Genomic DNA, 16,994 nt, shown 5'->3' with positions numbered 1-16,994 from the left:
ACTAATTGGTCATGTGGAATTTTACTTCCTTCATGACTCGTGACCACGGGTGTGGCGGTAATATGGACACCGTAACAGCCCTAGTCCTATAGATTGTTGGAGAGTGATTTCCTAACTTGAGCAGGTTGTTCTGGTCAGTCCGGCAGGTTGTATATGACGTAGGAAATCCTCCCCTTACGCTGTCAAATCAAATTTGATTTGTCACATACTCACTTTTAGCAGATGTGATTGCAGGTGTAGTGAAATGGTTGTAGGTGTATGTCTAGGTATACAGACTGATTAGACTTGAACCCTCTGAGTGTGTATCAACTAGGTGCAGTTATTTCTCCTTGTCAGAGTAATATGCAGGATATGTTCTCTCAGTCGTCTCCGAGTGGCACATGGCTTATTTCTGTCTGTCTCGGTTACAGATAAATAGAGTTTCAGGTTGTCTGAGTGGCTGCCCAGTCTGCCCGCTCAGTGAGACAGACAGATGGCAGTGTTCTTCTCACCTTGTTTAAATCCAGATACAGACATGACTTCAGTTTTGACCCCCTTCGTTTTCCCCCAGACAACAGATGGACTGTATTTGAAAACTTGTGAATTTGTCATCGGCTCTAACTCACAAGAATGAATTCTGTGAAATATTACTAATGCGGTGCGGTATGGTCACGTCTGTCTCTTGGCTTCATGGAAAATGTCTAAGTAGTTGTATTTCCTTTGTTCTCATCCACATCTTATACTGATCTCACCCTCCATTCTCCGCAGGTGTAGACGTACCCCCCACACCGCCCGCCAAGATGGTGGCCCTGTCCCTGAAGATCTGTGTCCGCCAGTGCAACCTGGTGAAGACCATGCAGTTTGAGCCGTCCACGGCCGCCTACGACGCCTGCAGAATCATCAGAGAGAGGGTTCCCGAAGCCCAGACTGGACAAGGTACAAGACACAGACATACAAGCGACTGAGGCCACGTTCAAGTTCCTTAATAGAGCATCCTTCCTTAACAGGTGAAAGCAAGGGCACCATGTGGCTTTCATCTGTCCAGTCATGTCTTAGCACTGATTACTTCAAGGAAGGGAGGATGCACTTTGGAAGAATTAGAATGGTACCTGCCTCTCAACACTAGAAACAAGAGCTTAGAAATGCATCATTCATCCTATTGCTAATGGTAACTTCTATTCCTATTGTCTTCCAGCCTCAGACTACGGCCTGTTCCTTTCTGATGAGGACCCCAGGAAAGGCATCTGGCTGGAGTCAGGCAGAACTCTGGATTATTACATGCTGCGGAATGGGGTAAAAACCTACCTAAAGCATACCTACACTAACCCTTAGTAATCTGACCAGTCCTATACTGTAGCGAGGGTTCTCTACTGTAGCGAGGGTTCTTTGTAGTTGTTGCCATGGAGAAAGTATTTAAAGTATGAGAATCACATACTGTAACACACACACACACTGACACTATTCTTGATTGAAGTCGGTCCTCAAAGATCACACACACCAAACGTGTTCATAGGATGTGTTTTCCATTGGTATTTCCTCTCTAGACAAGTGCTGTGTGTTTAATGCAGGGTGAAGTACCAGGCCTGTTGGAATGACAGAGTATGTAGTTCAGAGGAAAATCCTTTTCATTTTGCTGTGTGTGAGAAATGAGAGAGTTGTGGGGATGGAATAGGCAACCGTTAAATTAGATTTTCTGCCCTCCATTCATCCTTCTCTCTTTAGACTGGCTAAATGTTTGATCACTCACTCTACTTTTCGCCACATTCAGTTTATCTTTTTCTCTCCCTCCCTCTCAGGATATCCTTGATTACAAGAAGAAACAGAGGCCATTGAAGATCAAGATGCTGGATGGAGCTGTGAAAACCATCATGGTGGACGACTCCAAAACAGTGGGAGAGCTGCTAGTGACGATATGCAGTAGAATAGGTTATTATTTGTAAAAATATCTCTAATAGGAAAGCTAGTGAGTTGAGGTTGTCTCAAAGTGATGATATGCAGTAGAATGTAAGTCTGCTTCCTTTTGTACCACAATTAATTCCCCTTAACAATTAACATTGTGTCACGAACGTCGTAGTGAGGAGACCAAAGCGCAGCGGGATGTGAATACATACTTTAATTGTAAGACGAATAAACATGAAGAACACTAAACAAACTAACAAAATGAACGTGAACGCTATAAACAATGAGTGCAGACATGCAACTTCACATAGACAATAACCCACAAACCAAACTGGAAAATGGCGACCTAAATAGGATCCCCAATCAGAGACAACGATAAACAGCTGCCTCTGATTGGGAACCAATCTAGGCCACCATAGACCTACATATGTCTAGACTAGACACGCACACCTAGACATACACAAAACCCTAGATAAGACAAAAACACACATACCACCCTCGTCTCACCTTGACCTAACCAAAATAATAAAGAAAACAAAGATAACTAAGGTCAGGGCGTGACACCTGGATTACATGATTTGTTTTAACACCTGTCAAAGGAGAGCCAGTGGTTTGAGGTTGTGTCTGAAAGCGTTTCCCTGTGATTTCAGGAATCACCAACTACGAGGAGTACTCTCTGATCCAGGAGGTAATGGAGGAGAAGAAGGAGGATGGGACAGGCACCCTGAAGAAAGACAGGACCCTGCTCCGAGACGAGAGGAAGATGGAGAAACTCAAAGCCAAGCTTCACACAGACGACGACTGTGAGTTTAGGCCAACTTGACTTATTATTTTTAACTCCTTGTGAACCATAGGGCCTCAGTTGAGGCCAAACATCTCTAGCAGACGCTCTTATCCAGAGCAATTGGGGTTAAGTGCCTTGCTCAAGGGCACATCAACAGAATGTTCACCTTGTCAGCTTGGGGATTCGAACCAGTGAACTTTCGGTTACTGGCCAACGCTCTTAACCACGAGGCTACCTGCCATCTCTACAAATTGCCACTAGTTCTGGGAACATGTCGATGCTGAAGCCAATTTAATTTCCCTTATGGTCATTTTTTAAATAATTCAACCAAGTTGATCATTTGAGCCAAATATGTTTTGAATAAAGTTAGCAGTAACAGGATTATTTAGTTAGCTAACTTGCATCTGCTATCCTTGAAGGTATTGCTCTGTCTGTTCTGAAAATAGATTTTGATACATCTGCGTGTTTCATAAGAGTTTGGACAGAAGCAACATTATTTGCCGGTTATTGATTTGACAGACATTTTTGGTTAAGGTATTATTTTAATAGTGATTTGAGTTGGATACTGTTATTGCACATCAAATTGTATTTTCCTCCTTTTTTCCTGGGCGGTAGTGTCCATTTCTCATGTGCTGTAGGCAATGGACGTCTGTCTTGGCCTGATGTGAAGTGTTGAGTCATACATGCCATGGACAGGGCAGCTCCTCTCCAGCCTCTAGATATTGGCACATCCATCAAACTGATGGGCAGCTTTACACCACTATTGACATTATCACTACCCCCCTTCAGGGGAACACTGACGCCAACATGGATTTTGGTTTTACAAAATATTGAGTCAACACATGGGTTGACTATAATGGAGAGAATTATGGTTAGATTTTTACGTTTATTAAGAATGTCAGAATCTGTGCATTTATGAGTTAATATCAATGTGTGTGTGTTCAGTGAACTGGCTTGACCACAGCAGAACGTTCCGTGAGCAGGGGGTGGAGGAGACCGAAACTCTTCTGCTCAGGAGGAAGTTCTTCTACTCCGACCAGAACGTGGACTCACGAGACCCGGTCCAGCTCAACCTGCTCTACGTCCAGGTCTGACCCTCACCGCGGTCTCTCCTTTCCTACTGCTGTTAACACGTCTCTGTCCATTCCTCTTCCCTCTCTCCTACTCTTTCTTACTCTCTCTCTTTTCATCCTTCCCTCCTCAATAACTTTCACTCTCCCTCACTCTCTCCCGCCCCTCTCCTTACCTCTTTCCTCTCTCATGCCTTCTCCTCTGTTGTACTTGTCCTGCATAGTAGTCAGCAATTAAGCTCTTCACCAGAAACATGCTGTAATGGATGAATGTTGATGGATAGAGAACATCTGTTATTCCATTTTTTTTTGCCTTTTATAATAATAATTGAACACACACAGCCAGAGCTGGTGCTTCACACTCTGGTGTCTCATTATCACCACCACAATGATTACTGCCTCAAGGTGTGTGTGTGCACGCATGTATATTTTCCTGTATCTCTAAATCATTTCAGTCAGTACATTTGCGATGTATTGTATTTTGATGTATGCAGCTGGCATATTGAATTTGTGTCATTGTCAAGTCATGGTGGGACTGGGACCCTATTCCCTTGTCTGCTGACAGTGTCCTCTTCTGTGTGACATATGGTCCCAGGGGTCCTGCCTAGTCTTTAATACACCTCTCCTCTGACCTCTGCTCTTCCTCAAAAGGACTAAAGCACCACTTCCATTGCTAGTCATGTTGTGCTGTCTGTGTGTAATTACCTGTTGTTGTAGTGTGTGTAAATGGCTGTGAGAGATGGTTCAGCCAGATAAAGGATCTGGTTCAATAAGTAGGTATATGAGACTCAGCAGGCTCTCTGTTCTGGGCTCATTATTCTCTGTATGAGAGTTGTCTCGATCAGGCTGATGGGCTGTACAACATTAAGGGATCAGGGTTGAGATGAGGTGATTAGAAGTACTAGGTGATTAGAGGTACTTTGTTTTGATAGGTCACCATGGTTGGGGTCAGTTCCATCATTTCAGGAAGTGAATTGTTTCCCAGTCAAGAATGTAAAGAAAATGGAGTCAGCCGCTCCATATTACTAGTGATATATTGGGTTTCATCTTCATCTCTTACCATTCCAGAATTAAAACATCCTTGGAGAACTTTGAGTGGCGCGTCTCTTATGACAGTGATTATATTAAATGTGTGTGTGTTTATCTCTCTCCCAGGCACGAGATGACATCCTAAATAGTTCTCACCCTGTGTCCTTCGACAAGGCCTGTGAGTTTGCAGGGATTCAGGCTCAGATCCAGTTTGGACCGCACATAGAACACAAACACAAACCTGGATTCCTAGAGTAAGCTTCACTTCCTTCTGAAGACTACTTTAACTTTACATAAGGTGAAGGGAAAGTGGGATACCTAGTCAGTTGTACAACAATGCATTCAACTGAAATGTGTCTTCCGCCTTTAACCCAACCCCTCTGAATCAGGGGAAGGATGATGATGAACATGGTGATGATGATTTTTATCATGAAGGTGATGCTATTCAATACAATGAAGACATATTGCTGGAAGGAATGTATTACTTCAGGGTACTGATAGAAATCTGTTATTTGTTTTCATAATACAAATCCTCACCATATTAAATGGGGTTTTGTTGTTTTAAACCAGCAGACTTTTCATGGTTTTATGTATGAACTCTCAACCTGTATGAGCTCTCAACCTACCTGTAATCTATTTTAGCCTCAAGGAGTTTCTACCTAAAGAATATATCAAGCAGCGAGGGAATGAAAAGAAAATCTTTCAGGTTGGTCCAGTTTGTTTATAAATCTTATAGAAGTACATATTGGGGCGGCAGGTAGCCTAGTGGTTAGAGCATTGGGCCAGTAACCAAAAGGTTGCTAGATCGAATCTGTCGTTCTGCCCCTGAACAAGGCAGTTAACCCACTGTTCCAAGGCCGTCATTGTAAATAAGAATTTGATCTTAACTGACTTGCCTAGTTAAATAAAGGTTAAATAAAATTCAATATTGCCATTTTATCTTCAATTAAATTGCTTGTATCTGAATTAATTATTTATAGCTTTTGGTTCCTATTCTGTCAACTTCTTAGTCCCATACAACTGCTGATAGTCTAAATAAAAGTATAACCCTGGTGGTTCAAGCACTGAATGTTGATTGGCTGAAAGCCATGGTATATGAGACCGTATACCGCAGGTATGACAACATGTATTTTTACTGTTCTTTATGTTTGTAGCCAGTTTATAATGGCAATAAGGCACCTCTGGGTATATGGCTAATATACCACGGCTAAGGGCTGTTCTTATGCACTACACAACGCAGAGCACCCCATCGTGCCTTACTGCTTTAATATATTCTATTCTATTTTCAAACTCACAGGACCACAAGAACTGTGGTGAGATGACAGAGATAGAAGCTAAAGTAAAGTACGTGAAGCTAGCCAGGTCCCTAAGGACATACGGAGTGTCTTTCTTCCTGGTGAAGGTAAGATTGTGTGTGTGTTTGTGTGTGAAGCACTAGCAGGTGCAGAAATGAGTAGGTTACAGCTGAATATCAGTAGCTTGTTGTTGCAACACCAAGGCCTCGTTGCACTCTTTCATATCAGAGGAATGTCTTCTCTTTGGAGTGGACAGAATCCAATCCCACCTGAGCATTAGGTTTAAGACCAACCAGATGACTGAAATATGCTCATCTGGCTTCTACAAAACGACACGTTTCCTAGCCTGGTCCCAGATCTATTTGTGCAGTCTTGCCGGCAACAACCATAGGAGTTGGCTAGTACTGTACAAATAAGATCTAGTACCAGGCTAGAAAAACTGACATCATTATTCAGACTCCAGAGTCACACTTTCCTAGTTAAGATATGGCAGAGCAACACAAGGCAGTGTGGTAATGATTTGAATGAATTAGACTGAGGAAATATTGCACGTTTTGGCACACCCATTAATCTTATGTAGATATGAGCTAAACAAAAGGGTTAGACACATTTCTTACAAATGCTTCATATCTGGATATAAACGTTCGAGTAGGAGTTCAAGCAATACGTAGAAGTGATGAACAATAAACCTTTTGATTCAAACACATCCCACAGTGGTTTATGAGAAGGTAATATCAAGACAAAGGAGTCGTAGTTGATGGATTTAAATGGCTCTAGTTAAGGTGGTAGAACTGTAGCAAAGCAGTGAACACTAACTTACTCCCATCATCATCACCTCTGTGAGGTTCATTGTGTTCCTGGAAAGTGACCAACTGTGTGCCTGCAGCCTGTGCACTGGAGTGTGGCGTAATGATTACTTCCCTGTGAGCAGGGAGAGAGCGTGAGGGAGGGAGAAAGAGAGCGAGCACCTGGAGAGTTAACTAGTGGCTTCTGGCTGCACCTCTGCCAGGCAGGGTCTGTCCTTTTACTGCAGACTCCACAGGGAGATAGGAGGGGCCTCCCCTGGTTAACCCCAGCCCCCCGCGCCTGACCCCTCCAGTTCCCCTGGCCCCCCGCGCCTGACCCCTCCAGTTCCCCTGGCCCCCCGGGCCTGACCCCTCCAGTTCCCCTGGCCCCCCGGGCCTGACCCCTCCAGTTCCCCTGGCCCCCCTGGCCCTCACCCCTCCAGCTCCCCTGGTTAACCCCAGCCCCCCGCGCCTGACCCCTCCAGTTCCCCTGGCCCCCCGCGCCTGACCCCTCCAGTTCCCCTGGCCCCCCGGGCCTGACCCCTCCAGTTCCCCTGTTTTTTATTTTTTTTTTATTTTTTTATTTAACCTTTATTTAACCAGGTAGGCAAATTGAGAACACGTTCTCATTTACAATTGCGACCTGGCCAAGATAAAGCAAAGCAGTTCGACACATACAACAACACATAGTTACACATGGAGTAAAAACAAACATATAGTCAATAATACAGTGAAAAAAATAAGTCTACAGTATATACAATGTGAGCAAGTGAGGTGAGATAAGGGGGGTGAAGGCAAACAGATATATGTATAAATAAATAAAAATATAAAAAGGCCATGGAGGCGAAGTGAGTACAACACAGCAAGTAAAATAAAAACTAAAAAAAACACTGGAATGGTTGGTTTGCATTGGAAGAAAGTGCAAAGTAGAGACAGAAATAATGGGGTGCAAAGGAGCAAAATAAATTAATAAATAAATACAGTAGGTAAAGAGGTAGTTGTTTGGGCTAAATTGTAGATGGGTTATGTACAGGTGCAGTAATCTATGAGCTGCTCTGACAGCTGGTGCTTAAAGCTAGTGAGGGAGATAGGTGTTTCCAGCCCCCCGGTCCTGGCCCCTCCAGTTCCCCTGCCCCCCCTGGCCCTCACCCCTCCAGAGCCCATAGAGACCCACTCCACCAGCAAGGCAGTGTTGAGCAACTCTTAAACACTCCTCACCTCTGTCCCGTGTCACTCCCAATCATCTCTCCTCTCTCCCTCCCTCAGTCAGAAAAGCCACATGAGATAGAAGGATGCTATTTCTATTTTAGGAAAGTGTGAGTGAAAGGCAGTCCATGATTCTTGATGGATTAGACACATTAAGGACTATCTTAACCGTTCATGTAAATATGAAGTTTAATGAGGTTTTGGATGCTTATTTCACTCTGTTCTCTAATGAAGCTCTGTTGCTTTTTATTTTCCATTGTTTTCTATTGACTGTTTGTAATTAGATGAATAGCTAATGAATAGTATGAATTTGTTGCGTATTTTCCACTGTTCTCTGAGTGTTAGTTGTTGCTTATTCTCCCATTGTTCCCCAATACGTTTTTGTTGCTCATTCTTCATCATTCTCCAATAGGCTTTTGTTGCTTAATATTTCCCATTGTTCTGTCACACTGTTTCACAGGAGAAGATGAAGAGTAAGAATAAGCTGGTTCCCAGGCTGTTGGGGATAACCAAAGAGTCAGTGATGAGGGTGGAGGAGAAGACCAAAGACGTGGTGCAGGAGTGGCCCCTCACCACTGTAAAGAGATGGGCCGCCTCGCCCAAGAGCTTCACCCTGGTGAGAACCCCAGCGTGTGTGTGTGTGTGTGTGTGTGTGTGTGTCTGTGTGTGTGTGTGTGTGTGTGTGTGTGTGTGTGTGTGTGTGTGTGTGTGTGTGTCTGGTAAGACTCCCTTCCTCAGTGCTGCCGCCTCCACTTCCTATAGTCCACTAGAAGACTGACAGTGTCCACAGAGACCTCTTGTATATTTTATACGCAAACACCAATCCATTATCTGCTCTCTGACATGTATGTCGTTTGTGCTCTATTTCTTAGGTACATTACACATAGATTGACTCTCAGTAAATGAAATGTTCATCTGAATGTTTCTCTTCTCATAAACAATTAGTATGAAGACTCTTCTCTTCACTCATTCAATTGTTTAACTTAATTTATTGAACAAACCCCCTTTGTCTTGCCTGCCAATGACTGCCCTTTGTGACTTTACTAAGAGTCAGTGACTAAAGAAATGCCTAATCTAGAAGATCTCTTTTTGTAGACATGCAGTCTTTACCAACACTCAATTGAATTAATCCTCTCTGTGTTGGTACAGTTTAGGAATGTTCCCTCTGTGTCCCAAATAGAACCATATTCCCTTTAAAATGCACTACCTTTGACCGGAGGGAATAGGGTGCCATTTGGCATGCAGCCTCTGTACCTTGATACTGAGGAAGCTGTTGAAGTTAAGCTGTACCATTTGGTGAATGCTTTTAAATATATTCATAGAATTTTATTCAACCAATCATGCGTATTCCTTTGTGGAGATCCTTTCATCCATTTTCAAACCCCTGTTGGCAGGGTCAGATCAGTTTCATATTCTAAAAGATGATGTCCAGAAATATGACTAAGAAATATAGAAGGATATTCTATGGAATGTCTCCTGATATTTAACGTCCGAAGTGATTTTCTTCTTTCCCCACACAGTTTCTTCCATGCAAAGTGTGCCTTTTATACGACAATAACTGTAATTGGTTTAATCTGACAGTGGCTACAGCCGGCTAACAGTTTGATGTCTAGCCTCCAGCAGCACAATGTCTGGCGTCTGTTATAACAAACTTATTCCATACGTTCACATTAATCCCCACACACTGAGCCAAGTCCTCTATGTAAACAAATGACAAGTGAAGCCACTGCAGTGGTTGGGATCTTGCTCTGAATATTATTCCAGTAAGAGATGCTGTATACAGTTTGCCATTAGCTGGAGCATTTGTCATGAACCTCTGTGTGTTATTCCAGTGTGAGATGCAGCATTTGGCGTTGCTGGCCTGTGTTTGACTGTTGTAGGATTTGGTATGAAGCAGTGTGTTTATTTCTGGTCGGGATGTATAGGATTTGGTATCGTCCTCTGTTTGTCTGTCTGTTGTAGGCTTTTGTAATAGTCCAGTATAAAATGCTATATTTGGTATGGACCTCTGCTGTAGGATTTTGGGGAGTACCAGGAGAGCTACTACTCAGTCCAGACCACTGAGGGAGAACAAATCTCTCAGCTCATCGCTGGATACATCGACATCATCCTCAAAAAGGTGAGTGTGGAAAACCCTTTCCCATCGTAGCTACATCTTCCTTGATTATTGATTATCGATTTGTTAAAGTGAGGGACACTGCTTCTAGAAAACATCAATACTCCCATGCATGTCCAAATAGTTATGCCTAAACTTACCTGCCAATCACAATATGTGTTGCCTTTTAGAGATAGAATAGCCATTGTCACCTTTGATCCAAATGTCACTTTGGGAATTTCTCTCTCTTTCTCTCTGTCTCTGTAGAAGCAAAGTAAAGACCGTTTTGGTTTAGAAGGAGATGAAGAATCCACCATGCTGGAAGAATCCGTCTCCCCAAAGAAGTATGTGAACTGTTATATAATGCTCAGTAACACACAATAGTAGTGTCCTACAGACCAGGGTTGTGTTCATTAGGGCATGCAACAGAAAACATTTCAAAATGAAAAATAGTGTTTATTATTGGAGAGGTCCAGGTAGTCTCGTCTGTTTTTGTCTGTTTTCTTCCGTTCAGTGGCTAATGAAGCCAACATGGCCTCAGTCCCATTTTTATGTTCCAGCTATAATGTATAGATCTCATAAATACACCTGCCTGTACTCATGAGCACATCCCCTCAGTGAGGATAGTTTTGTCCCTTAGGATCAACTTCCTCTATTGGAGTTCCTCTGTTCTCTCCGTCCGGATAAACAACATTTTTATCTGGACTTCCCTAATTACACGCGTATTAGTCCCTTTATCTACATAGAGCTGTCGTTAAATAACGTAAGCTGTTTTCCTGTCTAGTCTCAATTGATGTTTCCTTTCCTGTACTGAGGGAGTTTTGGCCTTGGTAGTGTCCCAAATGGCTCCCTATGTAGTGCATTACTTTTGACCAGAACCCTATGTGTCCTGATCAAAAGTAGCACACTGATTAGGGAATAGGGTGCCATTTGAGACGCAGACCTTGTGTTATTCCCTTATCTGGGCCAGTCAGTGTGGAGGATAGCATAGAGAGCCTAAGGGAAAACACAGGCATTAATTCTGCAAACTCACAGGAAACCAAACCTGGAAGGCTTCATCTGAAGAATAACAGAGTCTTGTTCCTGGAAGAACACAATGAAGGTTTGATGTCGGCCGTGGTTCCTGTTAGCACCACACACACACACACACACACACACACACACACACACACACACACACACACACACACACACACACACACACAGAGTCTGGCAAACAGACACCACCATCCTTCGATAGTTGGACCACCTGTGGATGGGAAAGGTGACGCTGTCACCTGAAATGCTATCGATAATTAAGTGATGAATGTGAAGTATCACAGATGTGTTTTTTCTAAAATCATGCACAGATCATAGTTAATTCATGTAGAATTTATCTGTTTATCTGCGTGTTTCCAGGTCGACGATCCTGCAGCAGCAGTTTAACCGTGTGGGTCGTGTGGAGCATGGTTCTGTGGCTCTACCAGGGGTGATCAGGTCTGGCTCTATAGGAGCAGAGTCTCTCAGCATGGGCACCATGCCTTCTGCACAGCAACAGGTCATCATGGGACAGATGCACCGAGGACACATGCCACCACTGGTGAGAGCAGGAATGCAATGTTACATGTTCTCTCTCTCACTCTCACTCTCACACTCACACTCACTCTCACACTCACACTCACTCTCACTCTCTCACACTCACTCACTGACTCACTCACTGACTCACTCACTCACACACTCTCACACACTCTCACACACACTCACACATCCTCTTTTTATATGTTTAGTAGATATTGATCATGTCTGTGTGTTTATTCTCTCCAGAGCTCGGCCCAGCAGGCCCTGATGGGGACCATCAACACCAGTATGCAGGCAGTACAGCAGGCACAGGCTGATCTGGGAGAGGTGGACAACCTGCCTCCTCTGGGACAGGACATGGTGTGGACACACACACACACTTGTCTCCACTGGGACAGAACATGGTGTGGTTACACACACACACACTTATCTCCACTGGGACAGGACATGGTGTGGACACACAGACAGACACACACACACACACACACTTATCTCCACTGGGACAGGACATGGTGTGGACACAGACAGACAGACAGACACACACACACACACACACTTGTCTCCACTGGGACAGGACATGGTGTGGACACACACACACACACACACACACACACTTGTCTCCATGGTGAGGTGGACATACAACAGCATACTGACCATCACACACAGACAAGCACACACAGCACTCAGCTAATTTCATGCCCTATTAACTTATAATTAAGTTGTTACTACTCTTAAAGCTTCTGATCCAAATCTTTACATTTTATATTGTAATTTTCTGAACGTTTGATTTTTATGCTTAATGGCATGTTTAATGTATGTACATAACACTCCTTAAAATAAATGTAACCACGTCTATGCTCACCCAAGTGCTCTTTCCTCAATGCCATTCTCCCTGCTTCAGCTCCTAGATCACCATTCATCCTTCAACTCCCATCCTGACTTTCTGATGTTTAATTGTTCTTATTTACTTGTATGTTCTGCAATTCAGCTTTTAGCTGCCAAGTACCACCTTCATGTAATAATTCTGATGAACCAGTACCATCTCTCTCCTCCAGGCGTCCAAGTTGTGGATCCAGAACAAGGTGGATGAGTCCAAACATGAGATCCACTCCCAGGTGGACGCCATCACCGCAGGAACAGCTTCTGTGGTCAACCTCACCGCTGGTACGTGGCTTTGGGATGACTCATGAAATGACATGTTCAATGGAAGAGCTGAATATTCCAGTGCTGTTGAAGTGACAGTAAAAAGGTTTTGAGTTTACATTTTTACAAGCAGTTTTTTTCTTCATTTTTATATCTTGCGGTTTTAAATTATTCACACTTGACATTTTTCAAGTTAACGATCTGGTTTTCATTACATGTAAATCTACAGTAATGGTGAACTGTTATCCATTATAATGTGTACTAGTGGGCCAAGCGAGCTGGCAGTATTCTTCATATCATTGGTTTGGTGCCATGCTGAACCCAGCCAAGGGACAGTCGGTGCTTCAACCATCTGTTTCAATATAAGGGGACTTCCCTGCTCTGTTGTCCAGTAGCAATCAGAGAAGAGTGCTGATATAGGATCAGTTTGGCCTTTTAGGCCATCGTATAGTGATTAAGATGACATGGACCGGGGATCCTGATCCTGGACCAGCGCTCTGAGATGCTATATACGGTCCCTGGCCCTTTTCCCCTTTTATCTAAACGTCTGGTCATTTCCACCAGCAGCCTCATGTCTAAACAGAATGATCTAATGTGACATGCTGAGTTGACTGGCTGAGTGTAACATGGGTACATGTTTGTGACACATACTGGCTCCCTGTACTGCACCCTGTTAGGTCCCCAGAGGACAGGCCAGAAGGGCTTGAGATGGTTAACGTGGCTCTCTTTATCTCTCTATCTCTGTCTCGCTTTTTCATTCTCCTTCTCTATCCTCTCTGCCTCTTTCCATCCCCACTCTCTTTTGCTTACTATACTCTATTCCCTCTCTCTGCTCTCTCTCTCTCTCTCCCTTCCTCCCTCCATCTTATAGGTGACCCGACAGACACAGACTACACTGCAGTGGGCTGTGCTATCACCACCATCTCCTCCAACCTGACAGAGATGTCTAAGGGTGTGAAGCTACTGGCTGCTCTTATAGAGGACGACACGGGCGGGAGCAATGACCTTATGGGTGCCGCTAGGAACCTTGCTGGGGCCGTCTCTGACCTGCTCAAGGCTGTGGAACCTGCCTCCGGAGAGGTGAGACAGGGCTGGCGGAGGCAGATAACTCAACTCTGGTCCAGGAGAGCCCAGGGTGTGTACGGCGTTTGTTCCAGCGTAGTGCAAAGCAAGCACACTTGAAACAGAAGCCTGCAGACTGGCCTACTGCGGCTTTCCGTGGCCAGAGTTCTATACCAACAATGCTTTAGCCCAACATCTGTGGTATCTGAAGAGCACATGAGCTAGCTTCTACACATGATTCAACGTTATAGACTTACTTGGACCTCTCATTAAGTCCCATTGTCCCTGATATAAGGCATTTTATATTCTCTTTAGTAACAGAACAAACAACACAGTTGATCTTTTCCCAGTTGTATTGCCTGTAAAGAGAGGGTAACACAAGGCTGTAGAGTGCGTTAGGTTTGACCTCTGATTGGAAGTGTTTATACTGTACTTATCACTAATGCACCACTGGCCTCAATAATACCAACTGAGCTCTTACTGTATTCATATGGTGGCACTCCTCCCAGTTACAAGGCTTAATTTGATTACTATTTCCCTTTTTTAGGGAGTGTGTGTGTGTCATGTGTTGGCTGTCTATTGTATTCCTGCCCTCATGTCTGAACAGAGACAGGCGGCCAGAGACCGACAGCCAGGCAGAACCATAACAAAATATGGCCATTTGAGCTATTCACCCTTCCTTTGCTACTGTGTGTTCACGTTTAACAAAACAAAGCCCGGTGAGGATAATTCTGTTGTGAATGATTCATCACTGCCATGTTGAATAATGGATTTCAAATAGACCTGCACCTGCAGGCCCAGTTCACTACGTTCACAATGTTCTCTTCAAGGCCAGTTGGGATAATAAGGTTTTTGGGAGATTCTGTCTTGACAATATGAAAATACCCTGATGTGGATTCAGAAATACAGTAGCTCATCTAAGCTAGTCTGGTGTGTCGACTTTCTGGGGCTAAGCGTAGATGCTGAGCCAGCTGTAATTTAGGTCTACCTACCGTAGACCCCACGTGGGCTAACCCTTGTGCCATAGCTGTACTCTGACTTCCTGTTCCCTCAGCCCCGTCAGACAGTGCTGAGTGCAGCAGGCAGTATAGGCCAGGCCAGTGGAGACCTGCTGCTTCAGATAGGAGAGAACGAGTCAGACGAGAGGTTCCAGGTAAGAGTCTGTTTATTTTCAGTTTTCTCATTACAATCGTTCACATGCGATTCAGACTCAGCACATTTAGAGGGATTATTCTGCAGTTGCACCCAATCTGAATTTCAAGCGTAACCTTTGCTTATTAGAATTTATTAAGAGGGATGGACATGAATAATGGTGATGACGATTTCAGGAGGTGCTGATGAACCTGGCCAAGGCGGTGGCCAACGCGGCAGCCATGATGGTGCTGAAGGCTAAGAACGTGGCTCAGGTGGCAGACGACACGGTCCTACAGAACAGAGTCATCGCTGCTGCCACGCAGTGTGCCCTCTCCACCTCCCAACTGGTCGCCTGTGCCAAGGTACAACACTGTAGACCTTTCACACACTCCCACTGACATTTCATCATGATGAGAATGATGTGAGAAGGTATAAGGTTTGTGGCAGTGCTACGGTGGATAACTCAACAACAGTAGCTATGATTCTTCCACTTCAGGAACCCCAGGTAAAGTTACTAACTTCAATAAATACACGTGGATGTTCAATGGAAGTGTTTTTGATCTTACATGATTTGTTTACTTCATCTTTTTTCCTCTTTGTTTCTCCTTCAACACATTCACTCATTTTTCTCCATCATCCCTTCCTCTCCAGCTGGGGACTCTCACCATCAGCTCCCCAGTGTGCCAGGAACAGCTGATCCTGCCCTTCCTGTCCCTCTAACTCTATATCCCTCTCTCACATGCTCACTTTCTCCATCTCCCTGCAGGTGGTGAGTCCCACCATCAGCTCCCCAGTGTGCCAGGAGCAGCTGATTGAGGCAGGGAAGCTGGTGGACCGCTCAGTGGAGGGCTGTGTCCAGGCCTGTCTGTCTGCCACAGTCGACGGGGAGATGCTGAAGCAGGTGAGCGGAGTTGGGGTCAACTCCATCTCAATTTCAGTACAATTTTCTTATTTAGAAGCATTGAGGAACATTGAAATGGGATGTCAGTGTACTAACTGAATTGAAACACATCCTGCAGGTGAGTGCTGCAGCCAGTGTTGTCGGTCAGGCCCTGGGGGACCTGCTGGAGCACGTATGCCACTACGGCTCCCACGGCGAGCCCATTGGTCGCTACGACCAGGCCACCGACACCATCATGACCGTAACAGAGAGCATCTTCAGCTCCATGGGAGACGCAGGTGAGGAGGGAAGGGGATTCCCTAGTAGTGGTAGTGATGAAGTCGCTAAATAGAACTGTGCAATTGAATTAAATGCCAATAAAGCTTGATTGAATTGTTTAAATTGATGAATGTTTGTTGATATTTAGATTTAAACCCTCTTGGTGTATAGAAAGTGTCTGCCAGCTACTCTATAGAACCTCATTCTGTTCTGTACTGTGGCCAACCAGTTGAAGAATGCTGGCTTTCAGCCAACAGCAAATATCTGGGTTCCAGTCACACCTGACACAAAAGCCTCAGTTAGTTGAGTATAAAAATCTATTGGAAATAGACTCATTCTCTCTCCCAGGGGAGTGTTGGCAGATTGGCTTGAGTTCTCGATGCTGGCTGCCAGATGCCTGCAGTTTAAAGCCATGTGTTCTTTAATAGAGAGAATAACTACGTACCCATCTCTCGTCTCCTTGGACTAGCAGGATTTAGTCATACAGTAGCCTAACTTCGTCTGGTTCTCTCTCTCCGCTTGTTGACTCGCTGGCTCTCTCGCTCGCTGGCTCTCTCGCTCGCTGGCTCTCTCGCTCACTGGCTCTCTCGCTCGCTGGCTCTCTCGCTCGCTGGCTCTCTCGCTCGCTGGCTCTCTCGCTCGCTGGCTCTCTCGCTCGCTGGCTCTCTCGCTGGCTGGCTCTCTCGCTGGATGTCTCTCTCTCGCTCGCTGGCTCTCTCTCTCTCGCTCGCTGGCTCTCTCTCTCTCGCTCGCTGGCTCTCTCTCTCTCGCTCGCTGGCTCTCTCTCTCTCGCTCGC

The 16,994-nt window shown here is 44.7% G+C and overlaps 1 protein-coding gene across 1 annotated transcript in view; it reads left to right on the top strand.

Annotated features, from left to right (window-relative positions):
- Window positions 1-16,994, top strand: part of LOC129834576 (talin-2) — a 162,678-nt gene that overhangs the window by 78,964 nt on the left and 66,720 nt on the right. Inside the window, exons 2-20 of the mRNA XM_055899689.1 lie at window positions 748-915; window positions 1,175-1,272; window positions 1,776-1,905; window positions 2,529-2,681; window positions 3,608-3,750; window positions 4,888-5,015; window positions 5,404-5,467; window positions 6,059-6,163; window positions 8,508-8,663; window positions 10,065-10,166; window positions 10,410-10,486; window positions 11,541-11,721; window positions 11,946-12,059; window positions 12,755-12,863; window positions 13,714-13,922; window positions 14,959-15,057; window positions 15,233-15,400; window positions 15,805-15,939; window positions 16,058-16,217. Of these exons, the coding sequence (XP_055755664.1) occupies window positions 780-915; window positions 1,175-1,272; window positions 1,776-1,905; window positions 2,529-2,681; window positions 3,608-3,750; window positions 4,888-5,015; window positions 5,404-5,467; window positions 6,059-6,163; window positions 8,508-8,663; window positions 10,065-10,166; window positions 10,410-10,486; window positions 11,541-11,721; window positions 11,946-12,059; window positions 12,755-12,863; window positions 13,714-13,922; window positions 14,959-15,057; window positions 15,233-15,400; window positions 15,805-15,939; window positions 16,058-16,217 (2,467 nt within the window). The 5' untranslated portion in view covers window positions 748-779. The remainder of the gene's footprint in view (window positions 1-747; window positions 916-1,174; window positions 1,273-1,775; window positions 1,906-2,528; window positions 2,682-3,607; window positions 3,751-4,887; window positions 5,016-5,403; window positions 5,468-6,058; window positions 6,164-8,507; window positions 8,664-10,064; window positions 10,167-10,409; window positions 10,487-11,540; window positions 11,722-11,945; window positions 12,060-12,754; window positions 12,864-13,713; window positions 13,923-14,958; window positions 15,058-15,232; window positions 15,401-15,804; window positions 15,940-16,057; window positions 16,218-16,994) is intronic.

Source organism: Salvelinus fontinalis, chromosome 35 (assembly GCF_029448725.1).
Source record: "Salvelinus fontinalis isolate EN_2023a chromosome 35, ASM2944872v1, whole genome shotgun sequence".
In the NCBI taxonomy this organism is placed as follows: domain Eukaryota; kingdom Metazoa; phylum Chordata; class Actinopteri; order Salmoniformes; family Salmonidae; genus Salvelinus; species Salvelinus fontinalis.
Note: the sequence above shows the minus strand (reverse complement) of the source record. Positions and strands in the feature narration are given on the sequence as shown.